The sequence below is a fragment of the Amphiprion ocellaris genome, chromosome 5, assembly GCF_022539595.1.
Source record: "Amphiprion ocellaris isolate individual 3 ecotype Okinawa chromosome 5, ASM2253959v1, whole genome shotgun sequence".
Classification (NCBI taxonomy): Eukaryota; Metazoa; Chordata; class Actinopteri; family Pomacentridae; genus Amphiprion; species Amphiprion ocellaris.
In genome coordinates this window covers 5,380,845-5,393,311 of record NC_072770.1, presented here as the reverse complement: position 1 = coordinate 5,393,311, position 12,467 = coordinate 5,380,845, and the positions used below count along the sequence as shown (strand labels likewise).

General features: G+C 38.1%; 1 protein-coding gene across 1 annotated transcript; it reads left to right on the top strand.

The window, feature by feature from the left end:
* Nucleotides 1–321: 321 nt before the first annotated feature.
* Nucleotides 322–10,067, top strand: LOC111580043 (T-complex protein 11-like protein 1). Its single transcript, XM_023287601.3, has 10 exons — nucleotides 322–458; nucleotides 1,621–1,711; nucleotides 1,836–1,965; nucleotides 2,071–2,191; nucleotides 3,091–3,311; nucleotides 4,309–4,445; nucleotides 5,394–5,575; nucleotides 6,898–7,079; nucleotides 7,521–7,693; nucleotides 9,131–10,067. Exons 1-10 carry the CDS (start codon nucleotides 342–344, stop codon nucleotides 9,361–9,363), a joined length of 1,587 nt encoding a protein of 528 aa, XP_023143369.3. The 5' UTR covers nucleotides 322–341; the 3' UTR covers nucleotides 9,364–10,067.
* Nucleotides 10,068–12,467: the final 2,400 nt, after the last annotated feature.

Below are 12,467 nucleotides of genomic sequence, written 5' to 3'. Positions count from 1 at the left end.
GATTTTGTATTCAAACGCATTGGCTACTTTCCATTTGTTTTGTGTTTTTTACAATGAAAACAAGGAACAGGTGGAGTGAGTTTTGTTTCTAACGACAAGCGGAGAGCAGCAGAAAGTTACAGTAGGGACACGCCCATTGTTTTGATTTGAGAACGGGCCAAACCAAACTAATCACCGCCCTTTTCTCTATTTAATCTAAAAAAATGACTAAAATGTCACCATTTATTGCATTTACAGGTACATTTTGTGTCATAACACAGCCGAATATTAAAGTTTTTAATGATGTGTTTACATGTTAACAAAGTTTGTAGTTTTTAAGCTCCCCCCATATCTGAGTAGGAATGGTTTGGCCCAGGTTTGAACTTTTGGAGCTGGTTTTCAAACGGCACAAACAAACCGACCACTTAAATGTTTCGTCTGTTGAACTCAAAACAAAGTCATTAAAATACCAACACAAGGTAAGTTCAATTCTCAAACGTGACCTATTTTCATTATATTGCACGTTTACGCTTCTGTTGTTGTTGCTGTTTTAAAAAAAAATGTCATATTTAGGTGAGCATTTTTTTTTGCTAATTTTATGCATAGTAAATATAGTTTTTTTTTCTTTAGTGATGGAAAGTATTCCAGTACTGCACTAAAGTATAATTTTGATACACTACCTTTCAAAAGTGTGGGGTCACCCACGCAATTTCCATGTTTTCCATGAAAACTCACACTTTTATTCGTGTGCTAACATAATTGCTCAAAGGTTTTCTAATCATCAATTAGCCTTTCAGCACCATTAGCTAACACAATGTAGCATTAGAACACAGGAGTGATGGTTGCTGGAAATGTTCCTCTGTACCCCTATGGAGATATTCCATTAAAAATCTGCCGTTTACAGCTGGAATAGTTATTTACAATACTAACGATGTCTAGACTGCATTTCTGATGAATTTAATGTTATCTTCATTGAAAATAAGAATCTTTCCAAGTGACTCCAAACTTTTGAATGGTAGTTTATGTATTTCCATTTTCTGTTACTCCAGGTCACTTTAGTTGCAAATAGGTATAGCATCTTTTTTCTCTCTCTATCAATTTATATTAAAAGTAAAAGGTACTTTGCAAATTTAAATGTGCACCAAATGAATAAACTGATTTGTGGATTAAAATGGGCTTTATTGATCCAGGGGGATCTAACTAGCAGCATTTAAAGTCATTGAAATAATACTATAATCCAGTAATACACAGTATTCTGATATTGGCTATTCTGCATAATGAGTAATTTGACTTTTGATTCTTTAAATGTTCGTTTTGATCAGTTGTAACATTATTTATACATTTTAAATAACAATGTTATAGTAAATGTTGTTGTACTTGTATAATGACAATCAAGGCTTTTTATTGTAATATATAGCCGGTAAACGGTTATTTTAGACGGTAAAATTATCTTTTCTGGTCACTTTAATAAACTCGAATAGAGTGCTGGTTAATTCAGATTCCCTTCAATGCTACAAGTAATTATTTTCAACATTAGTTGGTCAACAGATTGTTTTCTCAATTATTTTTTTCCGTTCATTTAAAAAGTGGAAAATGCCTGTACCAGTTTAACCACTTTAATGAGTGATTTAAATGTCTTAGACTGTTGCTGAAATGCCAAATCAGAGAGAGGAGGCCACTGATGATTCCCCCGCTGACCTTCCCTGTCTGGAAAAACTCAACTCTCCTACAGGTATGGAGCTTTATTATGGCCGTTACTGTTTTCAGGCACGTTCAGGGACCACTAGTAATTGAATTATTACCACGGTGGCAGTTTTAATTATCTATGGGTGTGTGTGTCCTGTCTGTGGTGTCAGGGAGCCCACCCACTGCCTCATTATCCAGTCTGATGGAGCTGGAAAATTGTGTTTCCAACCTGAGCCTTGCGCATGAGATACTAGTGAACCGAGACTTCTGCTTCAAACCCAGGAGCCCTCCCACAGGCAGGCAAGAAAAACACCGGCACAGCTTAAAGTGACCTTGGTTATTCCTCAATTAAGTGAGAGTCTAGACTCTTTTGAGCTGTCTTTTAAAACATTTGTCCTCATTTAGCCTGGAAGACAGAGTGACAGAGGTCGTTCACCGGGCGTTTTGGGACAGTCTTCAGGAGCAGCTGAGCAGTGATCCTCCAAACTACAGTCATGCTGTCATACTGCTGCATGAGGTCAAAACTGTAAGTACTGATCCGATACCTCCACTTGGAAGATCAAAACTGAATAACAGAGTACTCATTTTCAGGGTTGAAATTATCCCTTATTTTATTTAGCAACTACACTACCTGTCAAAAGTTTGGACACACCTTCTCATTCAATGCTTTTTACTTATTTGTATTATTTTCTACATTGTGGATTATTACTGAAGATTAACACTTTTTTGTTTACAACATAATCCCATATGCATTCTTTTATAGCTTTAATGTCTTCAGTATCAATCTACAATGTAGAAAATAATTTTTAAAAAAGCATTGAATGAGAAGGTGTCTCCAAACTGTTGACTGGTAGTGTATGTTTTTTTTAATTTGCTACTTGGTTAAGAATTAGTCCTTAAATTGTCAGAAAATCTAAAATCCCAAATTCAGTTCTTCAAATACCTTTTATTCTAACAAAACAAAGCTCGAAGATAATTTGTTTACAGCAATATCAAACTGAGAAAAATCAGCACAACCTAAGATTTAATTTGGTATTTTTGTTTGATAAATGAGTAAAACGTTTTTTAAAATCATCGACATATTACCTAACTCTCTAGTTCAAAAATAATAATAAACCAAATCTCTAAATAAGAGGCAGAAAAATAAGTAAATTTAGCATTTTTTGTGTATGGATGTGGTAACTGGTCAAACTAGCCCAAATCCAATGATTGAACTGCAAATGGAGAAAACTGTGTGGTAAAAACGTCTAGTTTTTTTTTTTTTTAAACAAATGGTACAGTTTTTCCTGATGCTGATAATGAGATATGTCAAATATTATGGAGCTGAACTTCTATATATTTTTCATAACATGTAGATAAAAGGAAGGATAAAATAGAAATTTCCAAACACAAACTACAATAAACACAGCTTTTGTTTCCCGTTAGATGCTTCAATCCCTGCTCATGCCCGGTCATGTCCGACTACGGTCTCAGCTGGATGAGGTGCTGGACATGGAGCTGATCCAGCAGGAGGTCGATCACGGAGCTCTGGACCTCCACAGGCTGGCAGGATTCATCATCAACACCATGGCGTCTTTATGTGCTCCTGTGCGTGACCCAGAGGTCGGAGCACTGCGGGACCTTAAGGAACCTGTGGAGCTCCTGAGGTAGCGCCGCTTTTACAGATTAGGCTTATGTCCGACATGGGCTCAGTAAACCCAGTGACCCATGTATTTCGTTGTGCATTTTAAACAAGTCCAGAGTATGCAGCCAACTGCATTTCTGTATTAGTATCACTGCTTACCCACATTATTGCAACAAACGTCATGTAAATCAAATCTAAATTTGAGGAGTGACCAAGAAGTTCCAATACTGCGCCTATAAAAAAGGACAAAATATGGCCACCTTTGATAGAGGTCTCCTTGTGCACTCATGCACTGCTCCCAGTGCCCACAGTCTCCTAGACTGCAGGAAGGCATCAGGTCAGCAGTGTGACAAAGAGCATGCTTGTTATTTTGTTTGAATTTCATTTGGTTGTGAATTCATCTCCCAGGGTCAGACTGTCGGTGTATAGTTCATGTTCTTCTGTAACTTCTTGAAGTGCACCAATAATCATTGCTCTTCACCAAATGAGGCTGCCCTCTCTGATTTCGTTCCTCTTCCCCAGAATCAAATTCAGGTTGAAGGGTCGCCCCTTTGACACAATCAAGGAGACTGAGTGCACTTTTCACACTGTGCTGGACATGCTTACAGAAGGGGGCTTCCAGGGAGAGATCCAAATGTAGCAGTTGTGCCTGGGGTGGTGTATCGCTGCAGAAGAAAACTAGTTTGAAGGAGATGGCTGCGAAATATCAATCATATTTAGTTTTTGCTTGTTATAGGCAAGGAATCTGACCTTTTTGATTGCACCTCGTATACATTTGCTCATCAATTTTCTACTGAGAAGTGGAGTTTTAATCAAAGTTCAATGCATCTTTTGTTAGTGTGAAAATGGGATGTTCACTTTCTCATTCATACCTGCAGTTACTTCTGATTAAAACTGAACTAAGGATCATGCTTTTCTTATCGTTGCTGCTCAAATTCTGCAAAAACTCAGAGAGGCTAAATTAGTGCATATTTCATGAAACTTTTTAGATAATATAATAATAAAAGCTCTTCCCTCAGGGAGATCCTCCGTGTCCTGGGGCTCATGAAGACCGACATGGTTAACTTCACTATCCAGAGTCTGAGGCCTCATCTCATGCAGCAGGCTGTGCAGTATGAGAGAGCCAAATTCCAGCAGATCCTGGACAACCAGCCAGGTGAGGCGGTTTTAATTCCAGGGTGCTTCAGTCTCCAACTTTTTTTATAGTGTGAGAGTGATCAATGATAAAAGTGACTTTGAGAGTGTATCATTTATGTTCAGTGGATATTTCAGATTTCAATTAAATAAATTCTGACCCTTGTCACTCGAAAGCGCCATCCAACCATTTTTCAGCCTCTTGTATATTAGGTAAGGAGCAGGACAACCAATCACTGAACTCTGGCTTTTTTGGCTCAGGTATTCTTTCTAAGTAGAGCTGGCTAATCATAGTTACTGGCTCAGTGACAGGCCACTGGTCCTGACGTCGTCATGTTAGGTGGGGACACTAATTATCCTTATGAGAACTTCAGATAGTCTTTTTTACTGAAAAGTCACTGTCCTGAAATATGTATTTTGTTATCAGAATAATTAAGGAAATAAGTAGAGTTGGAAGGGCTGAAACCATTAATTACTTTTGTTAACAATTAATCTGCTAAGTATTTACTTGCTTCATTGTTTTGTCTTTTAAACATTTCTAGTTGTTTTGTTCAATCATGAGTCCAGAGTATAGAGATGTTCAATTTATAAATATTGACAATTTAAGAAGCTGAAACCAGAGAAGTTTCTGCTAAATAAAACTGTAGAATTGTTTGTTTCAAAAATTGCTTAAACATAATCAAATATCCATCCTGCTGCAGATAATTGTCTGTCACTGACTTATTGATTAACCATGTCTTCTAAGTTATTTGTCTGAACTTTGAACAAAACCTTTTAATTGCTGGAGTTAGAATCAATAAAGTATGCTGCAAACACCATTTAACTGGTTTTCTTCCTATATTCTTTCATCAGACTCTTAAACCCTCATTACTTATCTCTGTTGAAGAAAACACTGTGGCTCCTGTGGTAAATCCAGTGACACTCCTTCTATCTCATATGTATTTCTTCATAATTTCACAATTTTCCTCAGCTTCTCTGGACAATACTGCTGCTTGGCTCCAGGCAGCAGTGTCAGAAGAGGCGTCGGCATTCACAGCTCAGTCTGATTCCTCTGGTCCTGACAGCCGAGGTCCTCTCAGTGCCACCGCTGTCCTCAGCCGGGCCTACATGCATCTGCTCCACTGGGACCGGCAGGACCAGAAATATCCCGAGGTCAGCTGCAGCCTTAAAAATTACCTCTCCCTGCGCCTTTCATTACGCCAAGTGATATTTTATTGATTATGAGGGAATATTTAGTTTCCCTATGCACTCCTGCTCACCCTGCTGCATGTTAAAGCATCTGACAACACATTAGAGCTCTTGTAAAACAGCGGCTCCAAACCTTTTTTATCAGATGTACCCACACAGCCTTGTCACATGAACTCAAATACTCATTAATCCACATCTGATGTGCTTCAAACGTCTCCAGTTAAAGTGATTTTAAGCTTCACAGTACAGCAATGTTTTAACACCAGTGATTTGGTCAAGTTTGTATTCGTATGCAGCGCTTTGAAATGACTGAAGCTACATTTTTCAACTATTTATCCATTACTATAGTTATCTATTTTAACATTTTATCAACTCTGCTCTTTTGAGACATTGATTCAGCAGTTTATGTATGCATTTTGGTGAACTAAATCTACCAAATATCAATTTAGAAAGAAATTCAACAATTTAGCCATTAGGTTCAGCTAAGTATTTCAATGATTTATCCATTTCATTTGGCAACAAAAAACACAGATTTATCTATTAGAATTAACTGACTAAATAAGCCATTTATCCATTAGGTCTAGCATATTATTTTTGTGATTTTAGTAGGGGGGATATCTTTTACACATTGCTTTTAGCATGTTTTATCCTTTTATCCATTGCTTTTAGCTAACTGGTTAGACCTTTCAGCTGACTACATAAATTTTTTAATTTATAAAGCAAATTATAACTTGTATTTTTTCTATTTAGTTGAACTTCTCTGCCATCTTTCACATACCTTCTGCTACCTGCAGAATTATCCCATTTGCGAGTCACATATACAGTATCAAGAGGGGTGGCTGTGGCTCAGGTGGTAGAGCGGGTCGTCCAATGATCGAAGGGTCGGCGGTTCGGTTCCCGCTCTGTCCTAGTCATGTGCTGTTGTGTCCACTTCACCCACCTTGCCTCCAGTGCAGCTACTCACACTGGAGTATGAATGTTGGTGGTGGTCGGAGGCCGTAGGCGTGGATTGGCAGCCACGCTTCTGTCAGTCTGCCCCAGGGCAGCTGTGGCTACAAATGTAGTTTACCACCACCAGAGTGAGAATGTGTGAGTGAATGAATAATGGATTCATTGTACGTTCTTTGAGCATGCCTTAATAGAAAAGTGCTATATAAATCTAATCCATTATTATTATTATTAAGTGCAACTTTCAGCTGCTGGTTTTCTTTGGAAAGGTTCATTTTTAGGCTTTAAATTCCCAGTGATTATCCACATGACATATGACCCTGACCTGCCCTCCACAGACTGTGCTGATGGACCGAGCTCGCCTGGATGCTCTGGGCCAGCGGCTCCAGATGCTGGTTCTGGAGGCATCGGTGCTGCTCCTGACCAGCGCTCAGTGTGGAGGCATCGTTTTCACCATGCAGGGGTTTGTAGGTAAACTCAGGCAGTCCGTCACTGCCTTGCTGGAGGGCAGTCACACCAGGTAAGAGGAGGATGTGGTGATGCATGTACTGGCTGTCATGGGGAACAGGTATTGTATGAGAAGGAAACCAATGGAGGTGACAGCTGGCAACTAGCTTGTCAGAACAGATCCTGCTAACCTCATTCTTTCTGTTCAAGAGCAGCCCTGTCATGATTAGTGGATAAATGTGGAACAGTAGCTTGTGATATTCAAGGCCTGCTTACACTGTGGCCAAAGCTGCAATAAAATGTAGCACAGGCTGTTTCTTGCTTAATCACTGTTATTAAAATCTAATTTTAATCTAAATGCCTATTGAGACAACTACATGTCATTACTCCAGCGAGTCCCATGACTCTTTACTTAGCATTCTGTGTAAATGAATAAATTCATAGGACTGTGACCCAGTACACATCTGTGGAAGCCTGCTGTTAACTGGTGCATTCCTGGTTTCTGGTATTACAGTGATGCTGACCTGAAAGAGGCCCTGTCAGGTGTTGGGCAGACGGTAGTGCAGCAGGTGACTGAAGCTCTGAGCGCCCAGGGACCAGCAGCACTGCCTCAGGAGAACCAGGACCTGCTGAGAGGACAGATATCCGACCTGTGGAAGCAAAACAACCCTGTTCGCACGCTTACAGGTCAGCTATGAACCTAAGAGTAGATCAGTTATTAACAAAAGAACAGATAGGGAGGAATGATACAAATCCACATTCCACACATTAGATTTAGGTTTTCAAGTCTTTATTTGTGGATGCTGATGACTTTTTGTTTTAGGTGTGGTTTTAAAAAAATCTGATATTTACGGTTGACAAAAAAGCTACTTGGAAAAAGGAGTATATTTTAGGCTGTAAAAATGTCTTGTTTGGAGATCCACCATTTTCAGTGGATAAATGAAACATGACTTGCTGCAGATTATTTTCATTACCAATTAATTTCACCCTTTTTTCTTGAATAGAATATTTTATCATAGCTTCCCAAAGGTCATGTTAAAACCCTTTTTAACCCATTTTTTCCAACCAGCTCAAAAACAATAAAATGTTCTGCGATTAAATGTGACATCAAGGATGCAGATTATAGATTTGATGATTTGGGGGAAACAATGTAATGCATTCAATTTGAAATAATACTTCAATAATTGGTTATCAAAATCACACTATATATATTTGTATTTCTGTACGACTGCTTCGACTGCATATATTGTAATATTTATAATAGGGATCAACTAATTATTGGGCAAGCTGATTATCAGAGCTGACATTCTGCATTTTTATGATTATTGTTACTGTTATTTTGCTTTAGCCAATTCCCAACAAAATAAATTTATTTATCCCTTTGATGTACAACATGGGTCAAGAGATACCTATTTTCCATTGAATATGGGTCACTTTTGACCCATGTTGTGCATCAAAGGGTTAACAAAAAGTTACTCTGACTCTGATGTAGCCGCCTCTCTATCTATAATCACCACTCTGTGGTGTGGAACAATGTCCTGCCCATAGCATTATCTATTTGATTAGTTATACGTCACAAGTAACAGTTTATCACCACTGAAGGATAAATGATGAAAAGTCCTTTTTTAATTAAACGCATGTAAATAAAGATTTGTGTTGGAGTTTGTGTCATTCCAAATTCTGACAAACAGGAATTTCACTTCTTAATATCACATATTGGCCTTGCAAAGTAATACTGGTTGACCCCTTATTTATAATGTAATTTATGAACTGTTTAAGCTCTAAAACACAAATGGGAAAACGATTTTATGATCATGTTTTAGAGAATTTATTGCTGGATAATGTCACGTGCAACACCTAACCAAATCAGATAACATCGGGCAGATAAAAACAAATACCTTTCGAGTACAACCCAGAAAAATCTGTCAATTAAGAAAGGTTAGTATATTTTACTCTGTAGAATGGTGACATTTTGAGCATGCCACATTTCTATCCAACAGGAGAAAGGTGCATTCTGATGCCAATGAGTTTGGGTTATCTTTGTCCATGTGGATGCTTTTAAACTTGGATGTGTGCCGGTGCAGAGCGCTGACTTCTCTCCCTCCCTCTCTCCATCAAACATAGGAGAAAGAGTACAGGGCTTCCTTCGGGCCATGCTGCAGGGTGGCCCCGCTAAAAGGAGTCCAGAGTTGTCTGCTCCCCTCAGGCTGGTGAGTGCTGAGCTAGCTGAGCTGGGGACGGCCTTTGGGCGAATCGTCCATTTCAACCGAACAGTCTTTGGTCCCTTCTATGCACCCATCCTCAGGAAACTGTTGTTCCCACCAGGAGAGGCTGAGGCTGGGGAAGACTCACGCTGAGGGGGATCTAGACAGCCAATGGTCACCTGAACATAAGCTGCAATTTTATCTTAAATGGGTAGCTTTAAAATGTAAATACGGTGAATTAAAATGTTTAAGGGAAACTTAGCAATTGATGTTTACAGTCTCCAAAGAAAGTAATAATTTTTTGAGATGTTAGGACAAAAAGTCCAAATCAAAGCATTAGGCATGAATAAATATTAAAGTGCATCCTAACTACAAACCTGTGAATGCAAAACAGTAGAAAGTAGCCGTGTGGAAGAAACAAATAGTAGCTTCCACCTTTAATGAGAAAATCCAATATCAGTCCCATTTACCCCTAACAAGAGACTGACTGTGATTCTGAAATGTTTTTCATAAACAAAAAACAAAGAAAATATGCTAACAGTTTGTAAATAATTAAGCTTTAATAAGTTGGTTATCTTTATGTTGATAGATGTTTATGTGTAACTTACCAAAGACAGTGAGCACTTTTATATTGATTGCTTTTCCTTTTTTGTTGTTTTTTTTTTGCACCTTTGATTATAAAGCAAAAATGTGCTCCAGCGTTTTCCCTACAGCTGTTGGTGTTAGTGGGGAGGATAGGGCAGTATGCAGAACTCTGTTTGTAAAGCAATACCTAAGTGATTCATTTTCACTGTTCTCCAGCCACTAAAATATTACAGACCAAACCAATAAAAATAGATGGATTCAAAATTCTGAAAGGAATCACCTCTGTGAATTTCGATATTTTGGTATAACTGCAACAAGAAACACTTGACGTGGGCAGAGCTGTGTTGTTCCTACAGTTGACTTTGTTAAAAACCTGTATTTTAGTTTGTTTTAAGAAATTATTATTACCATGAATAATAAGGTTCAGATGACGCAGTTAACACGTGTTAAGCATCACATGTTATATTACTGAAAAAAAGAAGAGTCTATTTGGTTTTGGAGAAGAAATAGTTTTCAGTTTATTTACAAGCTGGGCTGAAGCTGCAGCTATGAAAGGACCTGCATGATAATGCCAGCGATGTGTTACGTTTGAATTATTGCTTGTACAGTTTCAGGAAGCCATTTGTGTCTTTATTTTCCACACATTCTAGCATCATTTATCAGTCTTACTCATGTTGTCTCATTTACTGCAGCGAACATCACATTTTGTCAGTGTTGCGTGGTAGTAACTGCATTACAAAAATAATTGAGAGTTATGCAAATAAGACATTCACTGTGATGGATCACTCAACACAAAGTTTCAAGAGTCAGCCGGCATACTGTCATGTATGGAATTATACTATATATATATATATCTATATCTATATATGTCTATATCTATCTCTCTCTCTCTCTCTCTCTCTCTCTCTCTCTCTCTCTCTCTCTCTATATATATATATATATATATATATATATATATATATATATATATATATATAGATAGATAGATAGATAGATAGATAGATAGATAGATAGATAGATAGATAGATAGATAGATAGATAGATAGATAGTGGGGTAGCATAATATTGGAAAACAAATTAAAATAAACAATAAAATTGTGCCCGGAGCACCTCACTTGCTAAACATTTGCTTATCTGTAGATATTAAAATGTAATGTAGCACCTCACATGCAGGCTGTGGTAGCAGTTAGCTAGGTAGTTGTGCACAGAGAAGCCTCTAGTCTCCACTCAGTTACTCCGACAGCTGTGCAACCAAAGTTGACAAAGAAAAATCTAAATAGGGTGTTCTAATAGCAGATTTACCAATGTTGAAACCCAGAGAGTTTATCTGGATGGGCTGTTTTCTATGAGCAGTGCCTGCATTTTAATATCACAGCTGATCGTTGTATTTTAATTGTCTGAAGCCAAAATCGTGATTATGATCATTATTCGAGTAATTGTGCAGTCCCACAAGTGATGTTGCATTTCCTTTTTGCACCCAAATCTTCCTTTCCGATGTGTCTCTCCTTTTCCTCGGTCATTTGTGTACCTGCAGAGCCTTCATGTCAACTAACTTCATGTCTTGTTAATAAAGTAAAAAAATTCGTGTATCCAAGGACCATCAAATCGGATTAAATAATTCACTATCAGACAGACTTCTCCTTTAGAGCAGTCATGGAAAATAAGACACGTGCATGTTTTCTTTGTTTCAGGCAGAAAAACAAGTCTTAGCATGAAGTGTGAAATATTCTTACTTTACATCAGACTTCCTACAGTGTGACTACTGCACATGTTCACACTGCAATGTCTGTGCTGAAACAATATAATGTGCTGCTCTAATGAATAGACACAAATGGTTACCTGGAATGTACCTAAAAGACTACATTTCTAACATGCTGTAACATAATTACTCTGCCAGGGAACACGGGGGAGTTATGTGACGACCAGCGTTGGTTTGTCTGTTTAACAACATTACTCAAAAACGGACTAACAGATTTATAGGAAATTTTTAGGGAAGGTCAGAAATGACACAAGGACCAAGTGATTAGATTTTGGCAGTGATGTGGCTTGTAGTCTGGATCCACGGATTTGTTAAAGATTTCTGTATCGCGAGATAGCGGCACAGTGTCACTGTAACTATGACAACGAGTGAACACTACGTCGCTGCCTTCTGATGATCATATTATTGCGATCCTACTACAAATCTCTTATCAGGACTTATCCATCAGAAATGATACATGGAACAATAGATTAAATTCTGGGGGTGTTTCCGAGTCCCATCAATTCCCGCCGCCCGCTAAATATTTAGGTCACGCAATCCGGTATCTGTACATAACATACGCATGCATAACACAAGCTTCTGCTTCAGACAATGTCATTTTGTTAGTGGGTATTAAATGGTCACATTCTATGTTGCTGTGATTTCTGATCAATAACTAATAAGCAAATGCTGCATTTCTAACCCAAAAAAAAAAAAAAAGACTGCATTTCTGACAATGCCATATGGGGGAATGAACAGCCTTGGTGGAGTACTGCGCTCTCTGAGTGCTTTTCTAGTTTTAAAATTTTTATTAATTATTGCTAAACCATGCAAAAACACTTGTGATGCTCCTTTAACTTTTAGTGGCTTTGCTACAGGTCCAAGGAGAACAGATGAGAAGTCACAGAGCTGCACATTTTGTAAAAGATCAATG

Bases quoted from the DNA above. Each gene is read 5' to 3' on its own strand.
- LOC111580043 (XM_023287601.3), top strand. From the start codon at position 342: ATGGTTTGGCCCAGGTTTGAACTTTTGGAGCTGGTTTTCAAACGGCAC. The intron at 1,712-1,835 runs GTATGGAGCTTT...CTGTGGTGTCAG, and splicing joins AAAACTCAACTCTCCTACAG to GGAGCCCACCCACTGCCTCA. The intron at 4,446-5,393 runs GTGAGGCGGTTT...AATTTTCCTCAG, and splicing joins GATCCTGGACAACCAGCCAG to CTTCTCTGGACAATACTGCT.